Source organism: Ascaphus truei, chromosome 9 (genome assembly GCF_040206685.1).
Source record: "Ascaphus truei isolate aAscTru1 chromosome 9, aAscTru1.hap1, whole genome shotgun sequence".
In the NCBI taxonomy this organism is placed as follows: domain Eukaryota; kingdom Metazoa; phylum Chordata; class Amphibia; order Anura; family Ascaphidae; genus Ascaphus; species Ascaphus truei.
This window is the reverse complement of record NC_134491.1, coordinates 24212852-24230612: the sequence shown is the minus strand read 5'-3', so window position 1 is coordinate 24230612 and position 17761 is coordinate 24212852. Positions and strand designations below refer to the sequence as shown.

The following is a 17761-nucleotide window of genomic DNA, read 5'->3' as shown; positions in this document are numbered from 1 at the left end:
AATTACTTCATTGATTTTATATTTTGGGAACTGTATTGGAATAATATTTATACATTTATGTTCTGGAAACAAACTGGAACAATAAACACACATTTACATTCACAAATAGCCAAGATTTTCACAAAGCAAAGTACACTGTACATTGTTATACAGTAATATGTACATTGTACATGGTGTGTGCACAGTTATATGCAGCAATTGGAATATTCATTTAATTATAAATGGAGCTTCATATTTTCTATTATTTCTCTAATCTTTCCATATTCTTATTTGTGATCCACATATCTGTCCTATTTTTGCACATGTAATATATATGTAATGCATTGCATCTCTGTGTTTGAACATGTAATATGTATGTGATGCATTGTACCTCTGTGTGTGTGCACATTTTTGCACATGTTATGTTATGTTATGTTTTGCACATGATTATAATCTGAACTTCATAAATTTACTATTCTTCTTCTTACAAAGTTTCCATATAGTTCATGTGAGATGAAATATTGTACGTATTGCAGCCCTGCCATTTAAAAACTCCTCCCCCTGCTTTTCTGTAATATACACTTATTTGTCATTTTGATTATACAGTATACATGATCTTTTTATTTGCAGTAACAACACTGCACATGGGGATGCACACAGCACCTCCTGCTGGTAGGAACCGGGTAATATTGGGCACTGTGTCTGCTATTCTATGTGTCACCTAGAGGAGTCGCTGTTTCTAGACAGTACATTTTTTTGGGAGCTTGATAGATTTGTCCCTTCTGCTTTGCCGTAGGCCTTGGGATCATTACGCATGTGTTGCAGGGAGTAGTGGAGTCAGGATCAGCATTGAGTTCTGAAGCAGTTTCTGACCTGTGCAGCATCGCAGCACCATGAAGAACAGATTCAATACCATAGATATCCGGGCTGTCATTGCAGAGCTAAATGACAGGTGACGTGTTATCCAACCTCTGCACCCTGTGTACTAAACACATTATACATCACATAGGCACATACTTCTCTTCCTGGTACCCCCTCATTACTGGGGAAATACTTCTCTTCCTGGTACCCCCTCATTACTGGGGAAATACTTCTCTTCCTGGTACCCCCTCATTACTGGGGAAATACTTCTCTTCCTGGTACCCCCTCATTACTGGGGAAATACTTCTCTTCCTGGTACCCCCTCATTACTGGGGAAATACTTCTCTTCCTGGTACCCCCTCATTACTGGGGAAATACTTCTCTTCCTGGTACCCCCTCATTACTGGGGAAATACTTCTCTTCCTGGTACCACCTCATTACTGGGGAAATACTTCTCTTCCTGGTACCCCCTAATTACTGGGGAAATACTTCTCTTCCTGGTACCCTCTCATTACTGGGGAAATACTTCTCTTCCTGGTACCCTCTCATTACTGGGGAAATACTTCTCTTCCTGGTACCTCCTCTTTACTGGGGAAATACTGTAAGGAAAAATACAGCACCAGTTATCAAAGAGAACAAGTAAACCCATTGCTTGTAACTGCAGAGTGTTAGACCCACCATGTAAACACACACACCGTTGCTGCGTGTGATTTCCTGGTTCAAGTTCAGTAACATTACTTTGTCTTGATTATTTTTTTTACAGCCTGCTGGGAATGAGAGTTTACAATGTGTATGATGTGGACAATAAGACCTATCTGATTCGACTGCAAAAGTAAGATTGTTATTGTCCTGCTACCATAATAGCTGTAACCAAGGCTCTTGTAGTCCCGGCGACGCGGCCGTGTGATGTCATCTGTCGCCTTTGTCATAGCGATTTCTGCCTGTAGTGTAGGAGACAAGAGGCGGTCGACCAGGTTTGCGTGGCCGTGAGCGGTTCGCCCTCATTGGCTGAACCGCTCACGCGCCCTCTGACATCACGTGGCTGTCGCCGAAAAAAATCAATTTTAATTGACTTAAGCTATATTAGGCGCTGTGTCGCCGCACCGTCGCGATCTCGACAGATTGCATTAACTTGTCGTAGCCATGGCTATAAGCGCAACCTAAGACAGGTGATTAGTTTCTTCTGTGCAAAACCTTTATTTCCTGAATTTCTCATATTTCACACCATGGTCCGCTCATTCTCAAAGAGACGTCTTATCGCCTGTTAATTATCTGCATACCTTAATGATCCCTCTCACAGATTCATGGGAGGTTGGACCCGCGGTTCTTCCCTTTTGGCGTAACCCCTCACCTTGATTGATAAGAGTAAAATGTGTGCATTTACTTCTCAAGCGTTTTCTTTCTGATATTCTGTATATTTGATCTTCACTGATTCTTCAATGTACTAATGTACAAACACAGGTATCTCTCCTCCCCCCATATCTCCCCATCTCCCCATTTTACTGTGCCTGTCGTCTGAAAATTCAAAACAAAAAGAAGTTGCACCAAGAACAGTTTGTGTTGTGTCTGATGTTTAGTTAAAATGTTTAATGCACGTTTTAATGTGGCATATCTTGGCAGTTGTGTAAGGCAGTGGTGCTCAAGCCCCCCAAACAGGTCGGGTTTTCTGGATATTCCTGCTTCCATACAGGTGACTCAGTCTTTGACTGAGCCTGTGATTGAGCCACCTGCGCTGAAACTGTGATATCCTGAAAGCCTGACCTGTTGAAGGGGGTGCTTGAGGACTGGAGTTGAGTACCACTGGTGTAAGGTAGGGATGTGCAAACTGGGGGGCGCGCAACATTTTCTGGGGGGGGCGCGGCGCTTACAGAGGCCCCGCTCTCTTCCCCAAAGCATTTTAAATTACATGCCGGGGGAGCGCGCGCAAGGCCTCTGTAACTCCCTTACCTGGTCTCCGGTGGCTTCTGGCAACGCATCGCCATGGTAACGCGACATCACATGACGTGGGGACAGCAGACAGGCAGGGGGGCGCGGATGGAAAAGTTTCCGCACCCCTGGTGTAAGGTGCATGCTAACCTGTCTTATCTGTAGATCACATTCTTTATCCCAATACCATTCTCACGCTCAGGAACAGCTTCTAAGCTTTCTGTTTAATGGCTTCTTTCATCAGTTAAATACCGATATTCCATTTAATACATTCAGTGCGCGGGATGCTGACGTTCTGCAATACCTCCACTTGTATTGGTGGGAAACGATTTTTTTATTTTTGGTTATTTCTCCAGGCCGGACTCCAAAGCTGTACTTTTAGTAGAATCGGGTATAAGGATTCACACGACAGAATTTGAATGGCCCAAGAATATGATGCCATCTGGGTTTGCAATGAAGGTAAGCGGGTGGGAGTCACTTTCTGTAACCAATTGAAAACTTTTTACTGGTACCTTGAATTATAGCGTGTGTGTGTGTATTTAACTTAAAGGGTGGTATTGCTCCATTAAGTTCATGTGCTGTAAACATGTTAACAAGGGAAGTTATATGAAAAAGGTGACAGGATAATTCAGGAAATCTGAACCGGTTTCATTTCGCTTCTCCCCAGTGCCGTAAACATTTAAGATCCAGGAGGCTGGTCAGCATTACACAGCTGGGGGTGGACAGGATCGTGGACTTTCAGTTTGGCTCCGATGAGGCTGCCTATCACCTGGTTGTTGAGTTGTATGACCGGGTAAGGCACAGTTGGCATAACAAGGACTCGCTTTATGTTGGACATTCGAAGGCTTGGTACATACAAGACGGGAGCTGGAGGTGGGGTATACAATGTACACAGGAGGTGGGGTATACAATGTACACAGGAGGTGGGGTATACAATGTATACAGGAGCTGGAGGTGGGGTATACAATGTATACAGGAGCTGGAGGTGGGGTAAACAATGTATGCTGGAGGTGGGGTAAACAATGTATACAGGAGCTGGAGGTGGGGTAAACAATGTATACAGGAGCTGGAGGAGGGTATACAATGTATACAGGAGCTGGAGGTGGGGTAAACAATGTATACAGGAGCTGGAGGAGGTGTATACAATGTATACAGGAGCTGGAGGTGGGGTAAACAATGTATACAGGAGCTGGAGGTGGGGTATACAATGTATACAGGAGCTGGAGGTGGGGTATGCAATGTATACAGGAGGTGGGGTATACAATTCTCACTGGTTTCAATCGGGACACTGCTTGAAAATCTTGACTCTGCATATTAAAGTTGCAGTCCCATTTAGCCCAGACTGAACTACTGGCAGTAATTGATACAATAGGTAATTGATGCTTCCCCACCCAATATATCAGTATATTGGTTTGAATAACTTGAATAAGCATTTCTTCCAAAGTCTTTTTTTCCCTTAAAGGTGCATTCCCTCCCTCAGGCCCAAAGTGAACCGACCCCAGTGACCTGTAAGGGCTCATCTGGGTGATTGAGACTTGTTTTTTTTTTACCCAGATCTCACACCTATAAGAATTTTAAAATGATTATTTTTATGTAAGGCTTGGGACGGGTTTGATTTCCTCTGACTGCTCCATTTTGCATGATCAGCGAGCGCTTATACAGCCAGGCTCCCCCCTCCCTGCCTCCCCATAACTTTATATGTTCCCTGATGAGGACAGGGGGCGGATAAGGGGAAAGAAAACACTTGACTGACAAGCATGTCCCCATTCAGAGGCCCCTCAGAAAGTCAACTGTCTGACTGTGTGTGACTGCTCCTTTAAGGGTCCAAAGGTGATTGTTTCCCAGACTAAGATAGCACAGGCGTGCACCAGCACACCTCCCGGTTCTGCAGAAATGTACAATGGAATGTAACCTCTTCCCAGATGGTTTCCACCGCTGTCTGTCAGCCAATGAGCCGGGGGCACCTTTTCCTGTCGCCCTCAGTGATTGATCTTCCTTTTGCCCGCCCCTTGTTTATTTTTCATTCTGCAATAATGTTACACCTTGCACTCGCTGGTCCACATTCACAATATGATCATTAGATCTCGGTCCTCCCCCTCTCCGGCCCTGCATGCACTCCAGCCGGCGTACGCGTATTCCTGACCCCGCCACGCGGTGTTTTTCCCGGCTGTTTTTTCAGGGTAACATCGTCCTTACAGACCACGAATATCTCATTTTGAACATCTTGAGGTTTCGTACAGATGAGGCAGACGATGTGAAGTTCGCAGTGCGGGAGCATTATCCTGTCGACCATGCGAAAGCGCCCGAGCCCCTCATTACTATGGAGAGGTGAACATGCTCTTATTTTGCACTGGGGTTTTTGCCATTAGGCTGGGAGGCAATGTTTGAATACGAGAAGCCTACTCCACATTATACAGCAATATCTAGTGCGTGTGTGCGTGCGTGTGTGCGTGCGTGCGTGCGTGTGTGTGTGTGCGTGCGTGTGTGTGTGTGCGTGTGTGTGTGCGTGTGTGCGTGTGTGTGTGTGCGTGCGTGCGTGTGTGTGTGTGTGTGTGTGTGTGTGTTACGGACCCTTATCTTAATCCTGCACTTTTATACATTCCTTTTGCATATTGATAAGGTGACAAAGACCTATGTTTTCTGTATATGTAAAAACAGATTTGCAAGCAGCATGTTGAAATTTTGCTAAAAGAATAGTAAGAACACTGCTCTAAATTGACCAATTACTGTAGGTTTGCTGTAAACGTACCTTTTTTAAGGCACTACAGCTGTAGGGATACCTTCAAGTATGTCATCCCTCCAAGATGCTGTTGAAGGCGGAACTTTCCATTCGGTATCTTTTAAAGTATGTACATTTCTGCACACGTACTCAGTGGGGATTTGTTTTTTCCGTCTCTAGACTGAGAGAAGTTCTAGCGAACGCACAGAAAGGAGAGCAACTGAAACGGGTCCTTAATCCACATCTTCGTAAGTGTTTAGATGTTTGCTGTAAAGTGCTAAAATGTTGCGGGCGGGGGGAGGGGAATCACGTGACATTCATCGTCCTCCATCTTTTGTGCAGCCTACGGAGCCACCCTGATCGAGCATTGTCTATTAGCGACTGGCTTCCCCGGCAACATCAAGACTGACCAGGTCTCTGAAGACAAAGGTTAGTGGAATGACGTGTATATAATGTAGATAGAAAATACACAGCAAAACAAACCTATATCTTCAGTCGCCCATCACATAACCCTACTTTTCTTTTGACATCGGTTGCAGGTATGTGAGGCTGTGTTACGATAACGATCGTCCAAACTATCGCGCCACATTCTCACTACACAGGGGTAATTGCAGAGGAAGTCCTGTGAATGCATTGGGGGGGGGGGAGAGGGTATTTGGGATGTTTATGCTCATAAGCAGTTTTTAGTCGCGTGGTTACTACTACTTGTCATTCTGCAGAATAATATATCTTGCAACCATGGCGAATGTATTTCAAGATTGGCTTGTTAGCGTTCAAAGCATTACATGCCCAGGGCCCCGGCTATCTGAGAGGGCTTCTTGTTCCCTACACTCCCACTCGCTCACTTTGTTCTGCAGATGAGAGACTACTAACAGTTCCCAGAATTTCCGTGACTTGGTTGGGGACCCGAGCTTATAGCCACACTGCTCCCACTCTTAGGAACAGTATCAGAGTCCCACCCCCCCCCCCTCTCAAAATCTATTAAAACAGGTTCAGGACCTCCCTGTTTACCCAGGCATTTAATTAATGAACCACAACCTGTCCGGCATTTAATAACTACACCACTGTCCCATCCTGTATTGTATCTTTCTGTGTGTTTGGTCTCGTTTATACCCTTACATGTTTTCTTCTTTCTCCTTTTTGTAACTGAAGAGCTTTGAGTCCCGTTGGGAGGAAAGCGCTATATATAATAATGTCATTTTTATTATTTATTTTCGCCCTTAAAGATATTGAAAATGTTCATGATGCTTTAAAGAAGGCAGAGGAATGCATGACTTTAACGCTGACTTTTAAAGGAAAGGTAAGACGCCCTGTGATTAACACCCATCGAGGATCTGTTGTAGTTTCTAAATAAGTTTCTGTGTCACGTCAGGAAGTTTGCAGCTTCCTTTAGCAATTTGGTTACAGCTGCTATAGAATTCTGTAAATGTGAATACACAGAGGAGCGCAGTATTTTGTATTGTTAGCTTTCACTTCGCCTCCCTGTGTAACCAGACTCGCTGCAGACACGACACCTTCCACTGATTTCCGGAGAAAAACATTTCTCTCTTAGTTTTATCTTAGGACATCGCTTCTCTGGGTGCGAGGGGGGATGTATGCTCCGTATTCCACCAAGGGGGAGATGTATACATGAATACACGCAAAAAAAATGATTAAGTCAAATTAAAAACAAAAGACTTTATTATTCATGTTAAACACACGCCCGATTTCTGGGTACGTCGGCACCAGCATCAGGACAGAAATGGAAGATACCAAAACGGACCTTTGTTTGGGACAACGATACAGCAGTTGAATTTTCTTAGCTCATTGTGCTGTGTCCATCCTCCAGGCTTAGCGTGGGCACGTGCTTGTCTGAGAAAGGTCTCTCAAACCGAACCGGCGATTTTGTAAATGAAACTTTTTGTATCTATTTAAATTGCCGGTGAGCGCCTATTTACCATGGATATACGTGTGTGTGTGTTATATCTATATCTCCAGAATGATCTAATTACTTGCACCGGACACAATAAATGCAAAAATACAGGGCGGCTTATGCAGAGAGGAACGTTATATAATGTGAAAACGGCAGGAAAATAGCCACAGAATTGGAGTAAGTTATGGGCGTATGCTGAAGCTGCGTTACCTTATTTTTCAGATGGTATCAAAATTGCCAAGTTTTTCTGGCGACCTGGAACTCGCTATATTATAGGGCAGAATGACGCGTTCCAGCGCATCGATGCTACTTGCATACCACCCTATCTTAACATGGCGAATTTACCAATCTCGCCACGTGTTTGGCAATTTTTAAAGTAAAGAAACCTGCTGTGGCGGATTTTGTGAATCTCGCCATGTTCTCTGCAGGACAAGCTTCTCTGGTGCGTATTTTCGCCAAAAGATGGCGCTATTTCCTTTCTCTATCCTTGCCATCTATAACCCATCCTTGCCATCTATAACCTCTGCGTGCCATCTATAACCCATCCTTGCCATCTATAACCTCTGCGTGCCATCTATAACCCATCCTTGCCATCTATAACCTCTGCGTGCCATCTATAACCCATCCTTGCCATCTATAACCTCTGCGTGCCATCTATAACCCATCCTTGCCATCTATAACCTCTGCGTGCCATCTATAACCCATCCTTGCCAACTATAACCTCTGCGTGCCATCTATAACCCATCCTTGCCATCTATAACCTATCCTTGCCATCTATAACCTCTGCGTGCCATCTATAACCCATCCTTGCCATCTATAACCTATCCTTGCCAACTATAACCTCTGCGTGCCATCTATAACCTATCCTTGCCATCTATAACCTCTGCGTGCCATGTATAACCTATCCTTGCCATCTATAACCTCTGCGTGCCATCTATAACCTATCCTTGCCATCTATAACCTCTGCGTGCCATCTATAACCTATCCTTGCCATCTATAACCTCTGCGTGCCATGTATAACCTATCCTTGCCATCTATAACCTGTGCGTGCCATCTATAACCTCTGCGTGCCATCTATAACCCATCCTTGCCATCTATAACCTCTGCGTGCCATCTATAACCTATCCTTGCCATCTATAACCTCTGCGTGCCATCTATAACCTCTGCGTGCCATCTATAACCTATCCTTGCCATCTATAACCTCTGCGTGCCATCTATAACCTATTTCCTTTCTCTATCCTCTCTGCATAAGCCCCAGGGTGTTTATTGACCCATAACACACAGGGGCTCCTGTATTATGGGTCAATAAACACCCTCTATTTTTGCATTTCTTTTGTCTGGTGCAGATAATTCTGGTCTTTTCTTTAATTGGATATTTTTTTTCTATCTAGCACAGACACCCTCTGTAGGATACTTAACCCTGAGTGTGCAGCCGTTTCCTAAATGTATGTGTGTGTATATTTATATATGTGTACAGGTAGCCCTCGCTATCCAACGTTTCACTTTACAACGAATGGCATATTAAACGCTTTACAATGCAACGCTCTGGGCCGTTATCCGATGCGCACCGCCACTGATTAACATGGGACTCACTTTACAGCGGTTTCACTATCCAACGCTACTTCTATATATGTATTTATAAATGTTTTTTGTTTTTTCAAATATGCTATTTATAAACTAACTATCACGATAATGTTACTTTTAAGTCTTTCTCGTGGCCGGAGCTTGCCTTGCACCCCTTCAGTGCCACAACGGTCGGCAGCCTTTTCTGGCACCGCAGGGGTTAATTCTCTTTGCCCTGGCTACAACTCATTGACTGTTTTTGTACTTTCCCCCCCGCCGTCACTAGGGCTACATTATCCAGAAAAGAGAGAAAAAGCCGAGCCTGGAGCCGGATAAACCATCGGACGACATCCTCACGTAAGGCCGAGTCCCCGCTAGCGCTGAGCGGGCGGCGCTTGCGGCGGTTACTTACATATATAGATATATGTAAGTGCCCGCTCACGCTCGTGCGCGGGCACACACACTCACCCGCGATCGGCGCTTAGGTAAACAAAAAAACTATACTTACCCGCGCGCTCAACTACCCACAATGCCCCTCTTCCCCCCTCCCTCGCGCGCGCGTACAAGCAGGACACCCAGCGCTCATGCTTGGAGCGCTCGCCAAGCATGAGCGCGCTCAGCGCCAGCGGGGACTCAGCCTTAGGCGTAACACGCACCGTATTCCTGCGCTGTACGTTTTTATTTGTTTCCTGCCGTTCTTCCTTGACCATCGGGAACGTCCCATGTGTTCCAGGAGCGAGGAGTTCCATCCTTTCCTGTTCGCACAACATCTGAACAGCCCGTCCGTGGAGTTCGATTCCTTTAATAAGGTACGGCATGCTGCATGTGTCACTGTTTTTTGGGGGGGTGCGTTATAGGGAACGGCATCTTCTGATGTTTCTTAAATGAAGTCTGGTATTGGATATTGGAGGGCATTTTCCAATTGTGTATCCTGGATTTTACATCTGTGTTAGTCATGGAATATTTAGTAAATCAGTATTTCTCGGGGAACCGAGAGAACTCTCGAACGCTTGTCGTAAAATACTAATTTTGAATCAGAAAGGCATCGCCTAATACTGAGGAACTCAACTGTGTGGTATTTTATTCCTGGAAGGAGCCGGGCTACTAATGTATCTCTTGAGACGGTACCTGTGCTGTCTAAACCGTGATCACGGGGCCAAGAGATGAGAGCAAAGTCATTTGTGGCGTATGTTTCTTCTTTCTTTTTAAGGCTGTTGATGAGTTTTATTCCAAGCTGGAAGGTCAGAAGATAGACTTGAAGACTCTTCAACAGGTATAGTGTAACATATACAGAGGAGTATACAGGTATAGTGTAACATATACAGAGGAGTACACAGGTATAGTGTAACATATCATATACAGAGTAGTATACAGGTATAGTGTAACATATGCAGAGGAGTATACAGGTATAGTGTAACATATACAGAGGAGTATACAGGTATAGTGTAACATATACAGACGAGTACACAGGTATAGTGTAACATATACAGACGAGTACACAGGTATAGTGTAACATATACAGGGGAGTACACAGGTATAGTGTAACATATACAGATGAGTACACAGGTATAGTGTAACATATACAGAGTACAACACAGGTTGAAAGCAACCATAGTATTGGAAGGTGCTCACTTTCTATTCTCAATCTATTAATTTGCCAATGTAATGAATATAATTCATGTATATATGCATACATATCTGTGTGTGATATATAAATACATATATGTATACACACACACGTGTGTGTGTGTGTGTATGTGTGTGTGTGTGTGTGTATATCAAATCAATGCAGTCATGGATATACCGATAGCTAAAGGTTTATACATAAAGACATATACAGTATAAACAAAAATGTTTTCAACATTTTATATACCTACCATTCTTTATAAGATCTTGTGGACCTGTTAATTTGAGAGGCAGGTATGAGTAGATCATTTAGGTAAAAGTAAAAATACCTTCCTGCGTTCTAGTCAATAACTGACTGAAGTCATCTAATGGATTTGTTTGGATTTTTATTCGGACATTATTCCAAGTGGTGGAATATCATCCTTGCCATCTATAACCTCTGCGTGCCATCTATAACCTCTGCGTGCCATCTATAACCTATCCTTGCCATCTATAACCTCTGCGTGCCATCTATAACCTCTGCGTGCCATCTATAACCCATCCTTGCCATCTATAACCTCTGCGTGCCATCTATAACCTCTGCGTGCCATCTATAACCTATCCTTGCCATCTATAACCCATGCGTGCCATCTATAACCCATCCTTGCCATCTATAACCTCTGCGTGCCATCTATAACCAATCCTTGCCATCTATAACCTCTGCGTGCCATCTATAACCTCTGCGTGCCATGTATAACCCATCCTTGCCATCTGTAACCTCTGCGTGCCATCTATAACCCATCCTTGCCATCTATAACCTCTGCGTGCCATCTATAACCCATCCTTGCCATCTATAACCTCTGCGTGCCATCTATAACCTCTGCGTGCCATCTATAACCCATCCTTGCCATCTATAACCTCTGCGTGCCATCTATAACCCATCCTTGCCATCTATAACCTCTGCGTGCCATCTATAACCCATCCTTGCCATCTATAACCTCTGCGTGCCATCTATAACCCATCCTTGCCATCTATAACCTCTGCGTGCCATCTATAACCCATCCTTGCCATCTATAACCTCTGCGTGCCATCTATAACCCATCCTTGCCATCTATAACCTCTGCGTGCCATCTATAACCCATCCTTGCCAACTATAACCTCTGCGTGCCATCTATAACCCATCCTTGCCATCTATAACCTATCCTTGCCATCTATAACCTCTGCGTGCCATCTATAACCCATCCTTGCCATCTATAACCTATCCTTGCCAACTATAACCTCTGCGTGCCATCTATAACCTATCCTTGCCATCTATAACCTCTGCGTGCCATGTATAACCTATCCTTGCCATCTATAACCTCTGCGTGCCATCTATAACCTATCCTTGCCATCTATAACCTCTGCGTGCCATCTATAACCTATCCTTGCCATCTATAACCTCTGCGTGCCATGTATAACCTATCCTTGCCATCTATAACCTGTGCGTGCCATCTATAACCTCTGCGTGCCATCTATAACCCATCCTTGCCATCTATAACCTCTGCGTGCCATCTATAACCTATCCTTGCCATCTATAACCTCTGCGTGCCATCTATAACCTCTGCGTGCCATCTATAACCTATCCTTGCCATCTATAACCTCTGCGTGCCATCTATAACCTCTGCGTGCCATCTATAACCTCTGCGTGCCATCTATAACCTCTGCGTGCCATCTATAACCTATCCTTGCCATCTATAACCTCTGCGTGCCATCTATAACCTATCCTTGCCATCTATAACCCATGCGTGCCATCTATAACCCATGCGTGCCATCTATAACCTCTGCGTGCCATCTATAACCTATCCTTGCCATCTATAACCCATGCGTGCCATCTATAACCTCTGCGTGCCATCTATAACCTATCCTTGCCATCTATAACCCATGCGTGCCATCTATAACCTCTGCGTGCCATCTATAACCTATCCTTGCCATCTATAACCCATGCGTGCCATCTATAACCTATCCTTGCCATCTATAACCCATGCGTGCCATCTATAACCCATGCGTGCCATCTATAACCTATCCTTGCCATCTATAACCCATGCGTGCCATGTATAACCTATCCTTGCCATCTATAACCTCTGCGTGCCATCTATAACCTATCCTTGCCATCTATAACCTCTGCGTGCCATCTATAACCTATCCTTGCCATCTATAACCTCTGCGTGCCATGTATAACCTATCCTTGCCATCTATAACCTGTGCGTGCCATCTATAACCTCTGCGTGCCATCTATAACCCATCCTTGCCATCTATAACCTCTGCGTGCCATCTATAACCTATCCTTGCCATCTATAACCTCTGCGTGCCATCTATAACCTCTGCGTGCCATCTATAACCTCTGCGTGCCATCTATAACCTCTGCGTGCCATCTATAACCTCTGCGTGCCATCTATAACCTCTGCGTGCCATCTATAACCTCTGCGTGCCATCTATAACCTATCCTTGCCATCTATAACCTCTGCGTGCCATCTATAACCTATCCTTGCCATCTATAACCCATGCGTGCCATCTATAACCTATCCTTGCCATCTATAACCCATGCGTGCCATCTATAACCCATGCGTGCCATCTATAACCTATCCTTGCCATCTATAACCCATGCGTGCCATCTATAACCCATGCGTGCCATCTATAACCCATGCGTGCCATCTATAACCTATCCTTGCCATCTATAACCCATGCGTGCCATCTATAACCTATCCTTGCCATCTATAACCCATGCGTGCCATCTATAACCCATGCGTGCCATCTATAACCTATCCTTGCCATCTATAACCCATGCGTGCCATCTATAACCCATGCGTGCCATCTATAACCCATGCGTGCCATCTATAACCTATCCTTGCCATCTATAACCCATGCGTGCCATCTATAACCCATGCGTGCCATCTATAACCCATGCGTGCCATCTATAACCCATGCGTGCCATCTATAACCCATGCGTGCCATCTATAACCTATCCTTACCACAATGTATATACGGAGTTTTGAAGAACGGCGCGCAGAGTTGTTTGTTATTCCATAAATGTGTAATTTTCTTTTCTTTTTCACCGCCCTGTTGGTAACAGGAAAAACAAGCCCTAAAGAAGTTGGATAATGTCCGTAAAGACCATGTACAGAGACTGGAATCTCTCAATCACGCTCAGGTACGGCTGCTCCGTCCGCACAGTGAGAGGTTCCCGACGGGTCACAAGATAGGAGCATTACGGAGCGGGGGCATTTTTAGATTCCCAATTGACATCTTAATGAGAAAACACGGGAGGGCATTTGACCTGTTACAACAAAGTGCGGCATATCTGGGATGAACGCGACATAGCGGAAATATGAGTGCAAATATCAATACCATATAATTAGTAGGCAGATGACTAAACTCCTTGCCGGGAATGCTTTGTTTGATTTGGCCCTGTGTGGGAGATCAAGGTAGATCAGCTTCAGCAAGCAGTTGGAAACATGATTGCCTTGTTGGAGACTCGAAGTAATGATCGCTCAATTTGTGTTGGATATGACCACACATTAAATAAGTTATTGGGGTTTAATAAGTGACAAAAACCCTCTACCGTACAGCATGCAGCAAATAAAAATGTGACGTGTGCGCACATTCACATGTCTCAGGCAGGTCTGTCACGCAGCTTTTCCCCATTGTCTCCTAGCATACAGTGCTTCCACTGCAGCCAGGAATTCTGGGTAATGATATGCAAATGAGCACAGCTCAAAAGGTCGAAATAGCTGTCTGTGAGTAGGGTTAATGGCTGTGCACTTCTGTAACCCAGGCTGTGCTGAAAAGCCGTGTAATAATACGGCGGGCATACATTTATAGAGTTCCATGTTAAAATGGATTTGAAGCAAAAGGTGACACTGTGTGCTCATTTGCATGTCATTTCCCAGAATCCCTGGCTGCAGTGGAAGCCCTGTATGCTAAGAGATAATGGGGGAACGCCGGGTTGCAGACCTGTCTGAGACGTGAATGTGCTCACAACGTGGTATTTTTATTTGCTATTGGGATGTGGAAATCGTCTTTCAATGCTGAGGAGGATGAGGATGATAGCAGCGAGGAGGAGGATGAGGATAGCGATGAGGAGGATGAGGATGATAGCAGCGAGGAGGAGGATGAGGATGATAGCAGCGAGGATGAGGATAGCAATGAGGATGAGGATGATAGCAGCGAGGAGGAGGATGAGGAGAAGGATAGCGATGAGGAGGATGATTAGGATGATAGCAGCGAGGAGGAGGATAGCGATGAGGAGGAGGGTAGCGATGAGGAGGAGGATGAGGAGGTTAGCAGCGAGGATGAGGAGGAGGATAGCGATGATGAGGATGATAGCAGCGAGGTAAGGATGAGGATAGCGATGAGGAGGATGATGATGAAGATAGCAGCGAGGAGGAGGATGAGGAAAGGATGAGGATAGCGATGAGGATGATAGCAGCGAGGATGAGGAGGAGGATGATAGCAGCGAGGAAAGGATGAGGAGGAGGATGATGAAGATAGCAGCGAGGAGGAGAATAAGGAAAGGATGAGGATGATAGCAGCGAGGAGGAGGATGAGGATGATAGCAGCGAGGAGGAGGATGAGGATGATAGCAGCGAGGAGGAGGATGAGGATGATAGCAGCGAGGAGGAGGATGAGGATAGCGATGAGGAGGATGATAGCAGCGAGGAGGAGGATGAGGAAAGGATGAGGATGATAGCAGCGAGGAGGAGGATGAGGATAGCGATGAGGATGATAGCAACGAGGAGGAGGAGGAGGATAGCGATGAGGATGATAGCAGCGAGGAGGAGGATGAGGATGGCGATGAGGATGATAGCAGCGGACCTGGAAGCATTTCATGACCTACTCACGTTTCCTTTGAAGGAAATTGACAAAGCGAAAGGCGAGCTAATTGAAATGAACCTGGACATCGTAGACAGAGCGATCCAGGTTGTGCGCAGCGCTCTGGCCAATCAGATCGATTGGACGGAGATCGGGATCATTGTGAAGGAGGCTCAGGCTCAGGGGGATCCTGTCGCTCTGGCGGTCAAAGAACTTAAGCTACAAAGAAACCATGTTACTATGCTGCTGAAGTGAGTATAAAGGAATAAATATATAGCCTGGTTAAAATATATATACACACACACACACACACACACACACACACACACACACACACACACACTGGTTGACAAACCACCAAAAAATCTACTCGCCGCACAAAAAAATCTACTCGCCACCTAGTACCACACGTGTGCTGCTTGGGCCAATAGGAGCTCGCCACAATGTTAAATCCACTCGCCCGGGGCGAGCAAATGTATAGGTTTGTCGAACACTGTATATATATATATATATACTATATATGTATATATGTGTATATGTATATATATATATGTGTGTGTGTGTGTGTGTGTGTGTACAATATAAAAAATATATAGGTTTTATTATAACAAAATTAAATACGTTTATGTGTGTTTATGTGTGTTTATGTGTGTTTATGTGTGTTTATGTGTGTTTATGTGTGTTTATGTGTGTTTATGTGTGTTTATGTGTGTTTTATGTGTGTGTGTACACACACACACACATACACAGTCATTCTATATATGATTTTCCATCCGTTGATTTCTAACATATAGGTGCTGAGCCCCCTCAGGGAGTGTGTTTGTCCTGCTTGTATTGTACAGTAAATAAACACAGTTGGTTATTTGGTGAGCTCCTGCCTTTCCCTTTAGAAACCCGTACGTGTTGTCAGAAGAAGGGGACGGGGAAGGGGACGGCGTCGGAGAGGAGGAGGAGAGAGAAGAGGCGGAAGAGCCCAAGGGAAAGAAGAAAAAAGCGAAAAATAAAGCGCAGCCAAAGAGACCGCAGAAGAACAAACCGACGCTGGTGGATGTGGACCTCAGCCTGTCCGCTTACGCTAATGCCAAAAAGTCAGTGCTTTCACGGGGCTGTGACAGGCGTCTCGTAAACAGCTGACATTAAATAAACACAAAAAGGAGAAAAGGGCGCAAGACGCATAGTGCAAAATTTCAAATTTTAATGCTAAAAGAACACAGTTAAAAACACTTACAAGAGTTGGTAATAGGCACATCTAGAAAGGTAACTCCGAAGTTTCAGCATGCTGGGAGAGCCTCAGTGTCCGTCTTCTTGTGGGAGAGAGCCTCAGTTCAAGACACCCACCTCCCAGGTTTGGCGCTGCTCCACTCCTGCTTCCGCGTCACATGATCAAGTTGATTACAATTTAAGAGATTATTGGGTCTATAGTACTTTAGATCAGCCATTGTAGTGTTTCATTTCATTAAATAAACACACAAGTCAATGAGACTTTAAAGCAGCAATCCAAGCAGGCGTTTCTGTTTATATACTGTATACAGGAAGCAGGGGGTCTCTGAAGCAGAACCCCATTAATTTCAGTTCCGGGACCCCCTGCTTTTGGAGATTCTTGCCTCCGTAGGGGGTGCCAGTTGCCGCTTGGCTAGCAGGGATCACATAATGGCGACTTTTCAAAGCCCCTGCGCCCTGCGGACCAATAGGAAGCAGAATGGGACGTTTGGCCACAACCAAGACGCAGCTGGCAATCCACTGTCGGGACACGTCACGGCTGGACATTTAAAAGATGGCGCATAGGAGCGGTCCCGCTCGTGACATTTAAACGTGCAGTTATCAGACCTAGCTTGTCAAGGCGGGAGGTCGGGCGCGGCAGACATGTCCCGGCGTTTTGCTTGCGGGCAAACGTCCTAGGCCGATAGGAAGCTGTGATGTCATCCGACGCGGCTTCCTATTGGACCCACGTGACGTGGAGCTTTAAAAAGCAGAGAGATACCGGCACCCCCCTACAGAATTAAGTATCTCATGAAGCAGGGGGTCCCGGAGCTAAAATGTATGGGGGTCCGCTCCGAAAAAATATCGCCACAATAATGGCCCACTTGGCTGGTTCCGTTACGGTTCTCCGAGGCTCCGGGACTTATAATAAATCTACATCTGCGAGGTCAAGTAAAAAAATAAAATTGATGTTCCATAGAAGGATACGGCTGCGTCCGTGCTCGGCGAGACCGCGCAGAGGAGGGCGCGCGGCACGATCAGTAATATCCTCTATGAGGATGTCTTTAGAGCGCGTGAGGAAACAGATACATTTGTTTCCTCGCGCGACGGCCGGGTCACGGGAGGTGTTCGACCAATGAGTGCGAACC

General features: G+C 45.2%; 1 protein-coding gene across 1 annotated transcript in view; it reads left to right on the top strand.

Moving 5' to 3' along the window:
- The first annotated feature begins 610 nt into the window (after window positions 1-610).
- NEMF (nuclear export mediator factor) overlaps window positions 611-17761 on the top strand; it is a 38499-nt gene continuing 21348 nt past the window's right edge. Inside the window, exons 1-15 of the mRNA XM_075613842.1 lie at window positions 611-662; window positions 776-931; window positions 1604-1672; window positions 3123-3225; window positions 3434-3559; window positions 4946-5094; window positions 5666-5733; window positions 5828-5914; window positions 6712-6785; window positions 9247-9317; window positions 9694-9769; window positions 10171-10233; window positions 13675-13752; window positions 15456-15664; window positions 16304-16501. Coding sequence (XP_075469957.1) covers window positions 873-931; window positions 1604-1672; window positions 3123-3225; window positions 3434-3559; window positions 4946-5094; window positions 5666-5733; window positions 5828-5914; window positions 6712-6785; window positions 9247-9317; window positions 9694-9769; window positions 10171-10233; window positions 13675-13752; window positions 15456-15664; window positions 16304-16501 — 1430 coding nt within the window. The 5' untranslated portion in view covers window positions 611-662; window positions 776-872. The remainder of the gene's footprint in view (window positions 663-775; window positions 932-1603; window positions 1673-3122; window positions 3226-3433; window positions 3560-4945; window positions 5095-5665; window positions 5734-5827; window positions 5915-6711; window positions 6786-9246; window positions 9318-9693; window positions 9770-10170; window positions 10234-13674; window positions 13753-15455; window positions 15665-16303; window positions 16502-17761) is intronic.